The sequence below is a fragment of the Mauremys reevesii genome, linkage group 25, assembly GCF_016161935.1.
Source record: "Mauremys reevesii isolate NIE-2019 linkage group 25, ASM1616193v1, whole genome shotgun sequence".
NCBI classification, from domain to species: Eukaryota; Metazoa; Chordata; order Testudines; family Geoemydidae; genus Mauremys; species Mauremys reevesii.
In genome coordinates this window covers 8,651,891-8,670,752 of record NC_052647.1, presented here as the reverse complement: position 1 = coordinate 8,670,752, position 18,862 = coordinate 8,651,891, and the positions used below count along the sequence as shown (strand labels likewise).

Here is an 18,862-nt window from a genome sequence, read left to right as displayed (position 1 = left end):
TTCCTGCTTAGGACTCCCCAGTTGGTGAATCTGTGATTATCCAGGGGATTTCTCTTTAGCATGTTGCTGGCATGCCAGTGTGTCTTTGTCTCTGAGACACTGGTTTATGGGTACTACCCAGAATTACAACACATTTCAGTAACAATCAGAGAGGAAAATCTCAGTTTCACATGTACTATAATTACACACATTTCAACAGGATAATAATATTCATCAGATTATGAGTTTCCAAATGATACCACACAAGGCATACTTTGTACAAAATAGATCATAGCCATATAAAAGTGGTGAACGTGGGGTAGAGGGTGTCACACCTACCATTCCCGTGTCCTCTTGTTTTTCCTGGCTTCAGGGGAGAGGGATGGAGGCCTTTTCTTGATCCTTTGCCTGATGTGTTGAGAAGAGTGGCCAGCTGCCTTGGTCTTCCTAACTCAGCCACCTGCTCTGTTAGGTCCACTCTTTCTCCCTCAGTGCATGATTAACTAGGTTAATGAATGAATGTGAACCACACTGGAGAAGTCAAACAAAAGGTGCAAAAGGTTATCTGTTGCTCTCTTTCAAAGACATGATTCCTTCTTGCTTTCACAGTCGACAGATGTCAGGATTCGTCTACTTGTCCTGCTTTTGCAAAATGTGAAAATGTTCCTGGGGGCTACCACTGCACCTGCAAACGCGGGTTTGCATCTAGTTCTGGGGAGCAAAACTTCACTGATCCAACAGTGAAGTGCATTGGTGAGTATCAGCTCCGGAGCACTGCTAAGTGAGCGGGAGCTCTGTAGTGGGGCGAGAGTAATGGAGGTTGCTTTAATGTCATTGGGACCAGGTCTTGCAGTTTCCAGAAAAGTTATGTATCACTGTACTGCACTGACTGGTGAGCATGCTGCAGTGATTAAGGGTACGTCTACACTTCCATCGAGCTAGCATGCTAACAATAGAGGGTAGCCAAGCAGGTGTGAGAGGTGGGATTGAACTGGGACTGGAAACTAGTGTGTGGAAGTAGGGCAGGGAGACAGATCTGTCCAGGCAACAAGATGCAGGGGGAAGCTGGGACTGCTAACTGACAATGTATGAGGCTCACTCATTGCATCGTTGGTAACTGTGAGAAAGCTCTCTCCTCGTCTCCGTGGGTCCCACGTTTTCCTGGTGGATTTGCTAGCCTCAGAGGCTCACTGTGACCCTCCACGTAGCCCTTCTCTTTCTAGAGGCCAAGGGTCACAGCCTACTGAACCATTTTCATCATAAGCCATCAAGGGAGCTGAGAAGAAACTATCTTCTCTTGCACAGTCTCTGTTGTCTCCCAGTTTCAGTGATTAATCGGGGGTGGGGAGGAGCCTGGGCCCACCCTCTACTGCGGGCTCCAGCCCAGGGACCCTAATGCTATCAGCTATGGTAGCCGACCTTTTTAGAAACAGGACACGTACAATTCCCCGGGCTACTTCCCCACAGCATCCCCCACTTCCTCAAGCTCTACTTCACCCTTACCTCGGGGCCTCCTTCCTTGTGCCTGATATGGTGCGTAGTGCTCAGGTTCTCCAACAGCGCAGCTTCCTCCTACAGCTCCTGACATGCGCGGCCACCTGACTAACTGGGAGGTTTTTAACTAGTTTCATCCAGCCCCTGATTGGCTTCAGGTGTCCCAATCAACCTAGCTGTCACCACTGCTTTCTGGAAGGACCTTAATTGGTCCTGGGTGTCTTGATTAACCTGAAGCAACTGCCATTTGGTTACTATGGTAACAGGGATTTGTTTAGCCTGGGGCTAACATACCTGTTTTTCACTACTTTCCTATAGCCATCTGGCCTTGCCCCGTCACGTAATGTACAGAGTATTCTTCCAATCATGGAAGCCTTGGCAGAACATTCCCCACTTTCTGGCATCAGAAAACAGGCGGCAATAAAAACAAGTTCACTTTCTTCTTAGAAGGCGACTAATGAGCCATTCTCACTTGCCAATCTGTTTGTTAGGCTTCACATATTCAAACATTGATTTGGTCAGATAACGGTTCTGATCTGGGTACTCTCGCTTTGTCAGTGAAAAATCAGCCTCTAGATCCTGGCATTTCTATGGGCCCTTCTCAGTCCAATATGCAATGAGATCTTGAGAAGTCATGTCCCACTCGCCTGGATTGCTGGAGAAGGGTATTTTTGTATTACTGTCACTGGGAAAGTCTTCGAAGTGGGGTGAGACTGCAGCTAGAGAAGGCACAAGAGGTGCAGCAGGTTCACTTAGACTGGTATTCTCCTGGACTTCCTCACCACCAGACTTAGTAGGAGGAAAAAAACGTTAGGAGAGAAGGAGTTCCTTTCAGCACTGCATCTTGTCTTTGCCATCTTTCTTTGGCCTCCTTCAATGTCTGCCAGCCTCCTTTCTTCGACATGATTTCTATTGTCCAGTGTAGGCCGGCTGTGTACAAAGTTCAGTATTGCTTGGGCCCACAAACACTTATTTAGCCCACAAAGACAAAATCACAACCACCATAAATTGAGTCCACAGTCTTGATTAATTTGTACATAACAATATCGAATGAGACAAAAAAATTCCGATGGCCCCACTGCCGTCGCTCAGCTGTTACTTCAGTATGGAATGGAGGGCCTACAACAGGGCTAAAAATTAGGCTATATGTTAATCTGGCTTCTGAACGTAGCGCTGTCTACACAGGGGGGTTAGGTTGGTATAACTACATCACTCAGGGGTGTGGATTTTTCACACCCCTGAGCAATGTATTTTACCAATATAGGTCTGTATTGTAGAGCCGGCCTGAGACCATGATTTTAGTGACTAGCAGAGTTATGAATTTCAGTTGCCATGCTCATCTTTTGAAGATGTTTGTTCCTTTGCACAGCACCTTCAAAAGACCAGCGTGAAAACGAAAATGGACTTTCTGGTGTGATGAGCAATATTTCTGTTGCTGTTGTATTGGCAGTGGATTCCATCTGAAGGACTCACAGGAACTCCTGGGGTGTTAACACAGTTCTTCTGTGGATTCAGATATATGAGGCTATTGTGATAATATATAATCTGACCTCCTGTATATCACAGGCTAGAGAATTTCACCCAGCCATTCCTACCTTAAGCTCAAAAACCTGGTTGAATTAGAGCATATAGTTTATAAAGATAACAAGGCCTTTATTGGCCTTTACTCTAGGGCAGGGGTGGGCAAACTTTTTGGCTTGAGGGCTGCAGCAGGCTTCCAAAATTGTGTGGAGGGCCGGTTAGTGAAGGCTGTGCCTTCCCAAACAGCCAGGCATGGCCTGGCCCCTGCTCCCTATCCGACCCCCCCTGCTTCTCGCCCCCTGATGGCCCCCCCAGGATTCCTGTCCCATCCACCCCTCCCTGTCCCCTGACTGCCCCCAGAACCCCCGCCCCTGACTGCCCCCCATCGTGCCATCAAACCTCTCCTCTCATTCCTGACCCCCGCCACCCCGGGACCCCTGCCCCATCCAACCAGCCCTTCTCCCTGTCCCCTGACCACCCCCAGAACCCCTGCCCCTGACTGCTCCCTGCTGCCCCATCTAACCCCCCCTCTCCTTCCTGACTGCCCTCCTGGAGCCCCTGCCCCTGACTGCCCCCTGCTGCCCCATTCAACCCCCCTTCCTTCCTGACTGCCCTGATACCTATCCACACCCCCGCCCTCCTGACCACCACCCTGAACTCCTCTGCCCTCTACTCCTCTACCCCCTATCCAACCCTGCCCCCTTACTGCGCTGCCTGGAGCATGAGGTCAGGCCGAGGCCCTGCAGCTGTGCTGCCCCAGGAGCTCGCAGCCCCGCCTCCCAGAGCATTGCGCTGGCGGCGGGGCGAGCTGAGGCTGCGGGGGAGGGGGAACAGCAGGGGAGGGGCCGGGAGCTAGCCTCCTGGGCCAGGAGCTCAGGGGCCGGGCAGGAGGGTCCTGCCTGCCGGAACTGGCCCACGGGCCATAGTTTGCCCACTTGTGCTCTAAGGTCTCTCCAGGGCAGAGTCAAGGGACTATCAAAGAGTGTAACTGTAATTACTGTAGCATAGCAAACATAACATGGCATATCCATGCTTCCCCATGGCAACTGCACAATGATAGATTCCATGTTTTCTGGTATAGACGTTAATGAATAATTGTTTCCATATTCTTCTGTTTAGATGTTAATGAATGTTCTCAGGACCCACCAGTCTGTGGCCCTCACAACCAATGCAACAACACCCGAGGGAGTTTCACCTGCCAATGTTCTCCAGGTTATTCTTCCCCCAGTGGGACCTCTTGGAAACCTGGTGACTCCCACACCTTGAACTGCACAGGTACCAGTCACTACAAGCCGCCTTGGGAAACCCAGGGAATATAATCAGCTCCTGATGGCCCCAGAGGCTAACAGCGGTCTGTGAGCCCTCTAGTAGCACGTGCTGTGGTCTGTGGTTCAGAAACTGCCCACAAACCAGTGTGGGTGTAGCTAGGCCCTTGCATGTTTGTGTATGTTTGTAGGCAGTAGCATACGGGAGCCAACGGCCCCCTGCAATTTTTTCATATTGCTGTTATGGGGAAAGTTGCATCTGGAGTGGTGCCACCTTCTTGGGCCCCATAAACCAGTCCCTTTAGCTTTAGCATCAGCTCTGCTGTCGACTGGACTTTGCGGGGTTTCATTTCTGTGCCCGGAAGTGTAATGATGCTTTGATCCCATCACAAAGAGATTTGATCCTTATAAGAGAGGCCCCAATGTTGGCTTCCTCCTTCCTTCCCTAGAAAATCTCATCAGCTGCCAGCCCAGGATTCTGCAAGGAGACGATTTCAAAAGTCTGAGCGGCAACAGCACCCAGCACGTATGTGTCGAATGATTCCAAATTGGGTCATCTTCGTGTGCAGGGCAAGAGGGGAAAAGGGAGAGAATGGATGTAAGGGTTGTGTGTGTAGAGTTTGTGTAGTTCACTCAGACAGTGTGTGTGCTGCTTCTGGGTTGGGTAGTATGGATGGATAGAGATGGAGAGGGATGATGGATGGACTAGAGCTGGTACCTAGAGAAGGCTGGAGGTGGAGAAGATGGGTGGATGGAGAAATAGCCAGAGCTAGACAGAGAAGATGGATAGAAAGTTACAGTGGGTTAAAAGGAACAGAGAGGTGGAGGGACATGGACACCCATCTTCCACCCTCCAGTAGGTAGGTAGGAATGTTACAGCATTAACTCCTTTTTCCATGATTCCCCTACAGGGAAACCAACAAAACAACAGATTTTGCACCTTCCTGAATGAGACCTCAAAGACCCTGGAATCTGCATGTGGCAATGGAAACCAGTCAGTATCGCTGAAGGTCAGACGCTGTGCCCCTGTATTTGCCAGTCCCTTCCCTCCAAGGCAAAGTCCCTCCTCCTCGTCCCCAGCTGCTGCAACTGGTCTCCAGATACTTCCTTCCAAAGATAAACCTGGGGGGAGTCTTTAAAAGCAGCTGAAAACAAGGTTTAGTTGCTTCAACTCTAGAAGAGTAGACTGGAGCCAACAGCGAGTGGAATTTCAGCTGCCAGCCAAGAGTGGGTGATGAATGTCTTGGGGCAAAGGGAACGAGTCAGTATCTTGATGGGAGCTGGTACCTGGGTGCCATGGGAGCCATGTGGAGCAGAGGGCCAGACTATAAGAAGCATGTGGAGGGGGAGGGGACCCTAAAAGCCTCCCTAACATCACCCAACCATGTAAGCAGTTGTAGCTGCCCTGGGATGTTCCATGATGGTAAATGGGGAGAATAAGTGGTGGATCCATGGGACCATCCCTTTGTTAACCAGTGGGCCACTGTTTGACAGCCCCTGCTTTACCCAGGGTGTCTTCTGTTTAAACCTCAGGAAGTCTCCACCTCTATCGATTTGCTTTTCTATGCCACTGCCCAGCAGTCTAATGGGAGCAAGGAGGAGGTCGCATTGGTAGCCACTATCTTTCTGCAGAGCGTAGAATCAGCAGCTTTGGCAACTGCTCGGAAAAGCCCCGGGAACAAGACACAGACTATCACGGGAGAGACAATGAGTAAGAAAAAGGAAAAACGTTCACACAGCTCTGAGCGCCACCCGCGGTGCTCTCTGCAATGAAGGGTGGCGTCGGGGCTAGGGTACTGGGCTAAAGCATAAGAGAGCTGGGTGCCGTTCCTGCCTCTGACACAGGTTCTTTGAGGGACCTTGGCAAATCACTTGGTGCTTATGTTTCCCTGTCTGTAAAATGGGGATATGAATCCTTCCTGCTGTTTGGGGCAGGAGCAGTCTCTTGCTCCATTTGCTTATGGTGCCCAGCACAACGGGGCTCTGATCTCAGCAAGTAGCAGGATTGTGGTAGTGCCTATGAGCCGCAGTCATGATGGAGCAGGGCCCCATTGTGCTAGGTGCAAGGCACAAAGGACATAAAGACAATCCGGGCTCCTGATTCTTCTCTCGGCTCTGCTGGTTTTACTGCAGCGTTGCTCCCTGCCGCCACGGGAGTGGGAGGAGAATCAGGCTCTGTGCTAAATGGAGGGTAGTTTTCAAAGCAGCTCAGAGAAGAACTTGTCCTTCCGCCCCCAGCCATCGTGGCCCAGCGGGTTACGGATAACTGCAGTCGGGCAGGGAAGATGATCGAACTGAACGCTGAAAACGAGATGATGAGCATTGACTGCACGACAGTGGTTGACGCCAGGGAACAAGGTACCATCCGGGAGTTGTCTGGACAGGCAATGGAAGGAATCCAACCACTCCAACCCATTCCACAGCTCCAGCTGTGAGGCCAGATCTTCCAGGGTGGCAGAGGGACCTTAAAGCAGCCCTGACAGACTCCCCAGGGGGTCTTGGGTTGCTTTACACCAGCCCTCTGTGCAGTGCGTAATTTGTAATGAAAGTGGGGCTGGGACTCAAGCAATTAGGTGCCAGGACTCAAGCAACATTTTTACTTTCATAACTGACGCAGGAAATCCGGAGGTGCCGGGGCTCTGAACTGCCAAGCCCGGAGGTGCCGGGGCTCTGAACTGCCAGGCCCGGAGGTGCCGGGGCTCTGAACTGCCAAGCCTAGAGGCTCTGGGTCTCAACCCTGGCACAAATTAAGCAGTGCCCTTGTGGCTTCCCTGGTGCAGAGGGCATGTCAGGGCTGGAGGGTTCAGACAGACCAGGATGGGGATGGATTTTCCAGCACTAGCGGCAGCGGAGCTGGAGTGCAACATGCTCTGCTGAGTCCTGGCTGGCTGATGAGCCCCTAGGAGGAAGTGTTATTCGTTGGCCAGTGCAGGAGTAAGGAGTCCTGGGGTCTAGTCCCAATTTTGCCACTAACACTCTGTGCAAACTTGGGGAAGCTGTTCCATCACTCTGTACTTGTGTCCTTCTCATTGCTGGTTCGGCTGCGCCCACCAGCCAAGAGCTCTTCCAGCTCATTGCGGTGTGAGACAGGACACAGGCTGACCTGGTATCACCTCTTGCATCTTTGCTCCTGCAGGCTCTGGAGTCGTTGCCTTCATATCGTATGCCACTCTCGAGTCCATCCTGAACAATAACTTTATCGACCAGCAAAACCTGAGAGAGGATGACAAACTGGGTAGCACTACGCTGAATTCGAAGGTAGTGAGTGGGACCATTGGGAAACCCGGACCCCTCTCCAAACCTTTCTACTTCACCCTGGAGCATAAACAGGTGATTGGCAATCATGTCCCTGCTTGAAATGGAAAAGGGGCCCCTCTTGGCTAAGAGCTTTTCCCCACTGTTTTCTCTCTGAGCTTTTGTTGTTAACACTGCCGTCCTCTTCCAGTTGGCCTCACTAACGAGGGTCATCTTCAACTCCTTCTGCCTCCCTTTCTACCCCCAAGATGAGTCCAAATCTTGATGCTGCATCTTCCCCAAAAATCTGGCTTTTCCTCTCTGCCCTCGCCATGGTTCTGGTCACCTTCCACCTATCTACTGCAGCCTCCTCTCTGGGCCCTCCAGTACCCATAATGCCCCCTACAGTCCTACTAAAATGATCTTCCTTGCCCATCAGTACAACAGATGCCCTACAATTTGAAGCTTTCCACTGGCTCTTTCTTCTCCACCACATTAAGTTTAAATGAGGAAGCAATTCAACTTAAAATTGAAAATGGGTGAATGCTAAGGGTCCAGCAATATCCACCCTAAAGCCTTCAAAAAGCATGGAAATTCCCAGGTGAACTTCTAAACCGCAATATTTTGTACCAGTGGGGCGTCAGCTTGGATGCCTGACTCTGCTCTCGTTTACCCCAATCCAGATCAATGGGCTTATACTGGTGTGAAACCGATATCCGTTATTATAGTGGCACGTAGATGCACATTGAGAGCAGAGTCCAATTATACCAGGCACTGCACAAACATATGGGCCCCGTCCCAAAGAAGAGAGACAAAGGGTAGGAGGGTAAACAGAGGCACAGAGACTTCTCAAGAAATTTCACATCAGGTCAATGGCAGAGCTAGGAATACAATCCCAGTGCTCTGTCTGTCAAGCTCTGGCTCCTCTTTGGTTTAGTTTGGGCTAAACTAGCCCTTGGCTCCTTAAAGGACAAGGCTGATGCTGGTGCTGCAATTTCCGTTTCCAGAGAAAGCAAACAGAAGACAAGATTATCTGTGTTTTCTGGAACCTCACTGGCACCTGGTCTACTGAAGGCTGCAGACTTCTCCGTGCGAACAGCACTCACACCACCTGCACCTGTAATCACCTGTCCAGCTTTGCCATCCTGATGGCTTCACATGCGATCAAGGTATTTCAACCGTCCGCTTAAGCTCATGGTCCACGTGTAACAAGCTGGGGTTGCATTCGCACAGACGCTGTGGCTGTTTGCAAGAACAAACCTGAGCCCTTCGACACACAAAATGCAGGCGTCCACCACTTACGCGAAAGGAGTAATGCCTCTGGCTGTAGTTACAATGGCTGGAGCCAGCCAGTAGGAAAGTCATGATCAGGTGCACTTGGTCAGCATGTTAGATGTCAGATAGGTGGCACGGGGCATGAGTCAGCCGGGTATTGGTTCCAATTAGTTTACAGTCATGAGATCCAGAGATCATCTGGGAGCTGCAAAATCAACACACGTGTTGCTCCTCTGAGTTACCTAGTGAAAGGGGCAGGGAGCAGATGGGTCCTCCATGTTCTCCAACAATGGAGCAAGAGATCTGATTGCCCTGGGAAATTATCCGGTTACTTCAAAGCTCCTGTTTCTCCAGCGTGATTTCCAAACTTTACACTTTCTTTAATTTTTCCTTTTATAGGAGAGTTATCCACTGACCATCATCACCTATGTGGGACTGACCCTCTCCCTGCTGTGCCTCTTCCTTGCCATCCTCACCTTCCTCCTGTGCCGCTCCATCCGCAACGTCAGCACCTCCCTCCACCTGCAGCTCTGCCTCTGCCTCTTCCTGGCCGACCTGCTCTTCCTCACCACAGTGAACAGTGTCACCAATGAGGTAAAGAAATCATGCAAAATTCATGCCCCTTTTATGTATCCTGTCTATTTCGATCATAAACTCTCCAGGGCAGGGACTGTCTTCTAAGGTTGGTCTCCACTGCAGCTGGGGCGGGGGTGCCTCCCAGAGTGCTCAGACACATGCTAGCTCCACTTGAGCTAACACACTCAAAATAGCAGTGCGGCCTCAGCAGCTTGGGCCAGCTGCCTGAGTAAGTACCCAGAGGTTCGGTCATGATTGTAGGTGGGCGGCTAGCCTGGGCTGCTTCCTGGGGACTCATGCTCCCAGCTGCAGTGTAGACACACGCTTACCGTGTATTTGTACAGCACCGAGCACGACCGGTCCTTGAACTTGTTTGGGGCCCCTAAGTGCTCCTGTAATGAAATAACAGGGGGGAGAGGAAGCAAGGGGGGGCCATACAGAGACCCTACCAAGGGATGATGAATGCAGGACAATGGTATGTTCCCGCCAACCCCCACCCCACCACTGTCATCTCTCCTGGCATGAGTCCAGGCATGTGGGGATTCGCAGGGAGTCCTTGAGGAAGAGGAGAATGGGAGGATGGCACAGAGAGCTTGTGGAGGGAGGGGTGGAGGATGCATTCAGACTGCAAGCTACAACCTATGTGATGCACTAATAATCAAGGTGGATTGCTTTTGCCGTTGGGCTCCTTCAGATGCCTGGTATCACAATGCTCAGAATAAATTCAGTGGTTCGGATTCTGAACTTTCTTACACTGTTTTGACACCACTGGCCTCAATGGAGGTACCCCAGATTTACACCAGCATCAATAAAATGAGAATTGGGCTCCAGAGTTTAATCATCATAGAATATCAGGGTAGAAGGGACCTCAGGAGGTCATCTAGTCCAACCCCCTGCTCAAAGCAGGAGAAATCCCAAGACAGTTTTTTTTTGTTACCCCAATTCCTGAAATGGAACCCTCAAGGACTGAATTCCCAACCCAGGGTTTAGCAGGCCAATACTCAAACCACTGAGCTATCCCTCCCCAAGAATGGTTGCTTGGAGGGGACACATCAAATAACTAACGCTTCCCCTGTCTCGGTGAGCTAGATGTTCTCAGTCCCTGGGCTCTCTGTCTCCCCCAGGTGGCGTGTGCTGTCATTGCTGGCCTCCTACACTACCTCTTCCTGGCCTGCTTCAGCTGGATGTTCCTGGAGGGGCTGCACCTCTTCCTCACCGTCAGGAACCTGAAGGTCGTGAATTACACCAGCGCCGGCCAGTTCAAGAAGAGATTCATGTACCCGTTTGGCTACGGATTCCCAGCCCTGGTGGTGGCTATTTCTGCAGCGGTGAATCACAAAGGCTACGGAACTTCCGAACAGTACGTGCAGCGCCCATCCCAAGGGGAGAACAGATATCTCATTACCCACTCAACTCATTGGCTGAATTACAGAGAGACAATATATTCGACAATCCCCGTTTCTTCATGTTTCACACAATGCACAGTCAACCTGTGGAACTCCTTTCCAGAGGATGTTGTGAAGGCCAAGACTATAACAGGGTTCAGAAAAGAACTAGATACATTCATGGAGGATAGGTCTATTGATGGCTATTAGCTAGGATGGGCAGGGATGGTGTCTCTAGTCTCTGTTTGCCAGAAGCTGGGAATGGGCAACGGGATGGATCAGTTGATGATTCCCTGTTCTGTTCATTCCCTCTGGGGCACCTGGCATTGGCCACTGTCGGAAGACAGGACACTGGGCTAGATGGACCTTTGGTCTGACCCACTATGACCGTTCTTATGTTCTTATAAGACTAGTTTCTGCAAGCGATATCCATGAGACTGTCATAAAGGGAAGCAGGCAGCGTTTGCCCTGCATCTCCCACCCAACCCAGAGATCAACTCAGACAACCAAAAGGAGAGAATTCACTTCATTTTAATGCCAGGGATAATTTGTTACCCTTTTTCCTTCTTGCCTTTTAGCTGCTGGCTCACAATAGATGGAGGCTTCATCTGGAGTTTCCTTGGACCAGTCTGCCTTATTATTGTGGTGGGTATATTTAGGATGAATTATGTTTATGCCACAGGGAAAGGACTTTGATAGCAAGATGAGTCAGACATTGGGATGTTTGCTTAAGGAGTGAGTTGTGGCCTAGCTACCGTGGATTTACTCCCTGGAAAGTGACAAGGTCACAGTGGCACCTTCTTTAGTTGTATGACAGTAAATTCATAAATAATTAATAAATCACACACAATTTGTTTCCAATGGAGTGGAACGAATTGATACCAAATGCTGGGGTTTGTCAGAGTTCAGCACCTCCTTAGCTCCCAAGTTACCCAGCAGAGAAGATGGAAATGTCTGGGCTGGGTGTTACGAATGAAACCAGAGCTTCGGCTATGGCAGGTGTGAAACTGGGCAGCCAGAGGAACATGGACAAGAGGGCAGCTGAAAGAATCCGTCTATGATCCAGCGATACGTAGAGAGGGAAAGTTTATGGAACGTAACACAGAGGACAGACAGAGCATCTGAGAAGAGAGAGGGATGGCGGAGCCTTATCTGTGCCCAAAGTGATGTCTTGTGGTGCAGGAAGGATTCAGATGACAATCGCAGCTAGAGGCTCCCATCCGGGATCAAAGTACCATTGTGCTAGGCACTGTAGAGCCATAAAGAATTTTAGCAAGATTCAAAAGAGATTTGGGCATTTATATGGGGAGCAAGGATAATATCCAGAGTTGTTCTAATCAGGGCTAAGAAAAGTTCTGGAAGGGATATTAAACCCCAGGCTTCAGGATTTAAATCAAGCTCTAGCTACCAAGACCAAGGGGAGAACTAATATAGGGGGAGCTTATCCCTGCCTCCGAAGCACTTGGTACTGGCCATGGTCAGAGGCAGAATCCTGGACTAGATGGACCTGGAGTCTGATCCACTCGAGTTGTTGTGTTGTTTCCACAGATGAATTTAACATTTTTTATCACAACCCTCTGGATCCTGAGAGACAAAATCTCCTCCCTCAATGCAGATGTCTCCACCCTCAAAAACACAAGGTAGGAAAGCGCTAAACCTGCCTGAGAGGTCCAGTTAGTCTTCTGCGGGGGCGGGGGGTGTTTGATACAGGCGCCCTTGGCTCAATTAAACTGAGGAAATTCCAGCGTGATGCAGACTTGGTATCAGAAAATCATGGAGAACAGAACACTGAATACCTGGTCCTGCAAGCAGCTGAGACCCTTCGTGGGTATTCACCCATGAAAGCTCATGCTCCAATACTTCTGTTAGTCTATAAGGTGCCACGGGACTCTTTGTTGCTTTTTACAGATCCAGACTAACATGGCTACCCCTCTGATACTTGACTTTTTCTAGTGTTTTGTTCAGCCTAGTTTGATGCCTTTTGCTATGCACAACTGAGACAGCACAAGGAAAACTGCACAGTGATTTCTTGGTATCTAATTGCTAAATCTGTGTTTTCTGGAAGAGCTGGACATGTGGCCATGGTCACTGGGATTTATAATTCACAATGGTGAGAAGAGACCCAATTTGAGGAGGGTGGGCACAGCAATAAAAACACTTGCACTTAGCAAAGACCTTCTGTAACTGTCAATGTTTTATTGTCACAATGACTAGTTTAAATAAAGCAATTTAAACCAGTGGGACAGTATAACAGTGTGAGAGCGACCAGCCCCATTACCTGTATATGCTACTTTCTTTTGGGGGAGAGCTTTAAGGAGTGAGACAGATTTTGGTTTGTCTTTGGCATGCGGATGAAGAATTTTAATGGCTGTTCCTGAGACTAGACGTTTTATAGGCCCTTGTATTTTTTATGCATATATAAACCACATATTTTTAAACCATATTTTAAGGTTTTTACCTTTATATTGTTGGGGTGATCTTATTCTACAGGTTAGTATATTAACTTGGCTAAGCTCATTAACATATGTTAATTGGATTACTGTGGTTACCTGCGATCAGGCATTTGTGGATGTCCTCTTTTAAAAATACTTTAAACTGGTAGTAACTGTCTTTTTGCAGTTACCCATCAGCAGTTTGCATCACGTGATTATTACAAAACAAGAAACAAAAAGCCTTTTAACATTTTGTGACTTATGATAACTGTTAGTTTAATGACTTATGCTAACGTATTGAGCAACTACTTCTACTTAGGCTGTAAGGCCTTGCACTCATGCTAACTGCCTAAGCTATTTTATAGGTGTCAGTCAACAGGTATTTTGTGTTTTTGCTACTCATTCCTTAGCCCTTTGCCCTTTATTCTTACTATGTAAGTATTATTACTTCATGGTCATATACTCACTGCCCACGCTACAAAACGGATGTGAGGGGAAAAAGAGGGAAATTGACGTGGTCAGTGTTACACCACAGGTCAGTGACAGAGCTAGGAACACAACATTGGTTTAAGTCAGATGTTACAATGCTGGGTGCTATATAAATATCTATACATGAATTAATCTTAGGTAAAATCTGTAACTCTGCTGAAACCAAGGAAGTTACACCAAGGCTGAATCTGCCTGGTATGGCTATGCATAGGCTGCTTTTGCTGTCAGCTGACTTTAGTATCTGGTTCCGTCAGTCTGCATTGTACTCTCACATGCTACAGCAATGGGCATACAACAAACCCTTCAATCATTTAGCAACCTATTCCATATCATGAGTGCGGTGTAAGGACTAACGGACCAAAACTTTAATGGCAAGCCATGGTTTCTAGCGAATGTGGTGTTCTCCTTGCAGGACTTTATTATAGTGGTTTCCAAGTCAATCAGAATGGGAGAGAAAGGATGGTTCAGTGCTTCGGGTACTGGTCTGGGCTGTGGGAGACCTAGGTTCAACTCCCTGTTCCGACACAGCTTTCCTATGTGACCTTGGGCAAGTTGCTTAATCTCTCTATGCCTTGATTCTTCATCTTTAAAATGGGGATAAGGGCACTGTCCTACCTCACAGAATGGTTCTGAAGGTAAATGGCTGTAAGATGCTCTGATACTTCACCTGAAGGATCAGGAATAAAAAGAGGGAAGAAATACCTACCTGGAATTAGAGAACAGGTAAAACCTTCACTGGCCCAGCTCATTGAAATGACAGCTGCCCCCAGATGTGTGGTACTGATGGCCAGAGCCTGCTTGCAGCAAAATCAGGAAATGAACAAGATGCAGAAGGGCTGGCAAACTGGGGCCTGGTCCAAACTCAGTGAAGTCAATGGCAGTCTCTCTCTGTGCTTCGGACTAGGCCCATAGAGCATGAAGGGGACGGAAAAAGCCATTCTCATCTGGTTGGCATAGGGCCTGTTTGTAGAAGCGCTATCTAGAAGCATTACCCACCATTGGTCCCTAGGGGAATTTTGCATAGTTGCTACTTGGAGGGTGTAAGCCATCCTGCCACAGCCCACTGACTTAGTCTCTCTGCATAGGGTTGTAATGGGCTCTCTCCATCTGCTTTACTCCAGGTTACTGACATTTAAAGCCATCGCCCAGCTGTTCATCCTGGGCTGCACTTGGAGTCTTGGTCTGTTGCAAACAAAAGCGGCAGCCACGGTCATGGCGTATTTATTCACCATCATCAACAGCCTGCAGGGAGCCTTCATCTTCCTGGTGCACTGTCTCCTCAATCAGCAGGTAAAGCCAATGCCCTGTTGCCTGTTCAGCTCCATTAATGTCCAGCCAGCAGAGCTTCTTTGTTCACATTTGTCTTGGTTTCACTCTTTTCAGGTGTTGTGTGCCTATTGCTCCTTTCCCTATTTTGAGATTCAGCCGTTCTCCTCCAATCTCTTTTCTCCTGCAGCTTATATTGTGCTGTTTTCATAGAGTCACAGATTTTTTTAAGGCCAGGAGTGACCATGTCTACACCAACAGCCCCTGGTGAGTGGGATCGAACCTGGGAGCTCAGGAGCTAAATGCATGAGCCTCTACTGCAGGGGTCGGCAACCTTTCAGCAGTGGTGTGCCGAGTTTTCATTTATTCACTCTAATTTAAGATTCCGCATGCCAGTAATACATTTTAACATGTTTAGAAGGTCTCTTTCTATAAGTCTATAATATATAACTAAACTATTGTTGTATGTAAAGTAAATAAGGTTTTTAAAATGTTTAAGAAGCTTCCTTTAAAATTAAATTAAAATGCATAGCCCCTTGGACTGGTGGTCAGGACCTGGGCAGTGTGAGTGCCACTGAAAATCAGCTCGTGTGCCGCCTTCAGCCCCCGTGCCATAGGTTGCCTACCCCTGCTCTACTGCATGGGCTAAAAGCCACATGGCTCTTAGTTAATCTCTAGCTGAACTAGGTGCCACTAGAGGGGGACAGAGCACCACACCAAGCAGACATGGGTTACATCTACACTAGAGACCTTACAGTGCCACAGTTGTACCTATGCAGTTGCGCCACTGTAAGATCTTTCGTGTAGCTGCTCTATGCTGATGAGAGAGAGCTCTCCTGTCGACGTAATTAAACCACCCCCAACAAGCAGCAGTAGCTATGTTGGTGGGAGAAGCTTTCCCACCGACATAATGCTGTGCACACTGCCACTTACACCAGTGAAATTATGTCACTCATGCGTGTGTTTTTTCCACACCCCTGAGTGACATAAATGTTGCTGACCATAAGTGATAGCGTAGTCATGGCCTGACCTGTGTAACGAAGGTCATAGAATTTCCCCAGGTTAAACCTGCAGCAAGCCCATTAATATGTAGTTTAGTGGGAGCTGCATCAACTTGCATTTTCTAGGCTAAATTTCTATCCAGATTTTTCAACCTGATGAAGTCAGGGATATTGCCTGGGTGTGACTGAAGTCAGAATGTGGCTCATTGCAACTAGGGGATGGAGGACCACTCCTTCCCCTTCCCTTTACGTGTTGGAATTCGCAGTGGGGAAGATGGTCACAAGAATGTTAGTTCTTTTGCTCTGTTCAGATTTAGGACCAAATGGTGTAAAACTATCTGAGCTCCTCATGTGTTACATGAGCCAATGAGCATGTTCCATATTTTTTCTAGGTGAGAGAGGAGTACAAGAGATGGATCAGAAGGATTGAAAAATCCAGAACCAAGTCTCAGACTTCCAGGCTATCTGTGTCAGCTATGCCCATGACCACCGGAACTGTAAGTGGTGCTGATCTCTTCTCCAATACCGGCCTTGGGGACACATCCATCAAACAGGGTCTAGTTTCAGCAGCTTCACTGCTATGTAGCTGTCTACTGTATCGAATGGCCAAAGTTGTTATAGGCCATCCCAATAATATCTACTTACTTTATATCTAGCTCCATCTACTCTAGCGATAATAAACAGATGCCTGCTGTGTCTTCTGTATCTATTGGCTGTATATGAGAAAGGGTTGGCGGGACTGAGAGATCAAAGCTGGTTCTGTGGAAAAACTGGGTTATTTTTAATTTTCCTTCTGTCTGGTTATCTTTAGGCTGCTGGGTTTTTACTACTGAATTGTAGTTAGTGATTGTTTAAGGCACCTTAAGAATAGAATGGGTGCTCTTTTATTTTATATAAATCAGAATAATTATAAGAATAATTCCCAGCTCTCTTATAGCACTTTTTGTCTGTAGATCTCAAAGTTGGTCAGTGTAATTATTCCCATTTTACATAAGGGAAACTGAGGCACATGGAGGCACGACTCATCGGTGGTCACCCACCAAACCAGTTGCAGAGAGGGGAATTGAACAAGACCAGGTCTCGAGTCCCAAGCCAGTGCTCTATTCACTAGGCAACACTGTCTCCTCTTAAATATCTAGATCTATCTAATAATAAATATCTTTCTACTTTTTCCAGTGATACTTTTCTAGTGCACGTATCATTATAGTATGTAGCTTGCTTTGTCCCCCAAGTGACTGGTGCCTTGATGTAGTCCAGCTGAGAACAGCTACTGGGTATTTGTCACATCCAGGCCTGGGGGAATCCCATGTGCCCATGGTTACTGTTCTGACCAGCAGAGAAATAATTTTAAATAGCAACCTCCCTCCATATTTCCTTCCTTGGGTTCTCTTTTGAGCTCTGTGGATCTCTGTGTGGGGTGGGCAGACACTGGCTTTCGAAACATCATGACTTAAATTACTGGATCAGGATTGGTTTCAGAGTGGTAGCCGTGTTAGTCTGGTTCATCAAAAACTACGAGGCGTACTTGTGGTACCTTAGAGACTAACAAATTTATTTGGGCATAAGATCAGGATTGTTTTCTGAGCAAGACTGGGACTGAATCTTCATTAGTGCAGATGGACTGGCCCCAGTGAGGAGACAGCACTGCAAGGATTTTCTCCTGGTTCCTTCACTCCAGAGGGAAAGAATCCAGGAACTTTTGTCTACTGCCTTCAAGAGAGAGTCCCCCTTTCCAACATTAAACACTCAGGTGGCCTTGACCGTGACGTCTTTGCTTTCTTTCCAGGAATGTGAAAAGTCCTCCTGAAAAAGTGGAGACTTCTACTGCATGTGGGGGAAAATAAAGCCCAGCTCCATTCCCAGCACCAGAAGTTCCCTTTTTTACAAAGAAGTGGAAGCTGCTTATCTCCAATATCCTCTGATAGCTGCTACTCTATGGCTTATCCTTGTATGGGGTAGGAGAGGGCTGTGTTTCACGTGTTTAACTATTTTAGTACCTTTGACTTCACCCAAGTGGTTGCCATCTCCACCCTGAAGTCCTGAATTAGGGCCTAATTCTGCTCCAGTTGAAGTCAACTGGAGTTTTTCCATTGACTTCAGTGGGATTGGGAGCAGAGCAAATCTATCCAGTTAATAAAAGGGGGGGAAATGATTTCATTTTGCTGTCCTTCCCCAGAACCCAAAGGCTTGGCATTTACCATCCTGGGAGAACTTGGGCCAGCTTCTCATTCAGTTTTGATTGATACAAATCCAGAATTACTGAAGTCAGTGGAGTTAATCCGGATTCACACCAGGATAGCTGCAAGCAGAATCTGGTTTCTTGTGCTTCTTTCTTTCTATTGTGCTTCATGTGCAGTTGAAAACTGTGAGGTTGGCGTACCTGTTCCTGTTTAGCATTAATAGCCAGGCGAGACCCTCGATCAATATGGAACTCCTTAGCATCTGCCTGGGATTTAGCCAGTGTTGAAATGAGGCCATGTCTTCTCAAATTACTGCCAGCTGGATGGATATTTGTGTAGATGAACTCTGTGAGGATGTAAAATACAGAAACAAGCCTCCATTAGAGAGTCAAAATCCAGGCTTGCCTATTAATTGACCCAGAGTTAGTGATTAATTCCTTGGGGAGCAAACAGCTGTGCATCTCTCTCTCTCTTGGTATTATAGAGGCCGAACAATTTGTGAGTTTACCCTGTCTAAGCTTTATACAGAGTAAAATGGATTTATTTGGGGTTTGGATCCCATTGGGAACTGGGTGTCTGGGTGCTGGACACAGGAGCACTTCTTAAGCTGTTTTCAGTTAAGTCTGCAGGTTCGGGGGCACATGGTTCAGACCTGGGTTTGTGTTTGTAGCAGGCTAACGTGTCTGGCTCAACAAGACAGGGTACTGAAGTCCCAAGCTTCCAGGGAAAACGGGCTCAGAGGTAGTCTCAGCTCATCAGGTGGCA

At 48.1% G+C, this 18,862-nt stretch overlaps 1 protein-coding gene across 1 annotated transcript; it reads left to right on the top strand.

Annotated features, from left to right (window-relative positions):
* The first annotated feature begins 1,813 nt into the window (after nt 1-1,813).
* LOC120391385 (adhesion G protein-coupled receptor E1-like) lies at nt 1,814-18,172 on the top strand. The gene is made up of 15 exons (XM_039515027.1): nt 1,814-2,180; nt 4,114-4,269; nt 4,709-4,785; nt 5,171-5,269; nt 5,793-5,970; nt 6,498-6,617; nt 7,396-7,589; nt 8,501-8,662; nt 9,168-9,362; nt 10,469-10,704; nt 11,308-11,374; nt 12,278-12,369; nt 14,772-14,940; nt 16,310-16,414; nt 17,704-18,172. Exons 1-15 carry the CDS (start codon nt 2,108-2,110, stop codon nt 17,722-17,724), a joined length of 1,944 nt encoding a protein of 647 aa, XP_039370961.1. The 5' UTR covers nt 1,814-2,107; the 3' UTR covers nt 17,725-18,172.
* Nucleotides 18,173-18,862: the final 690 nt, after the last annotated feature.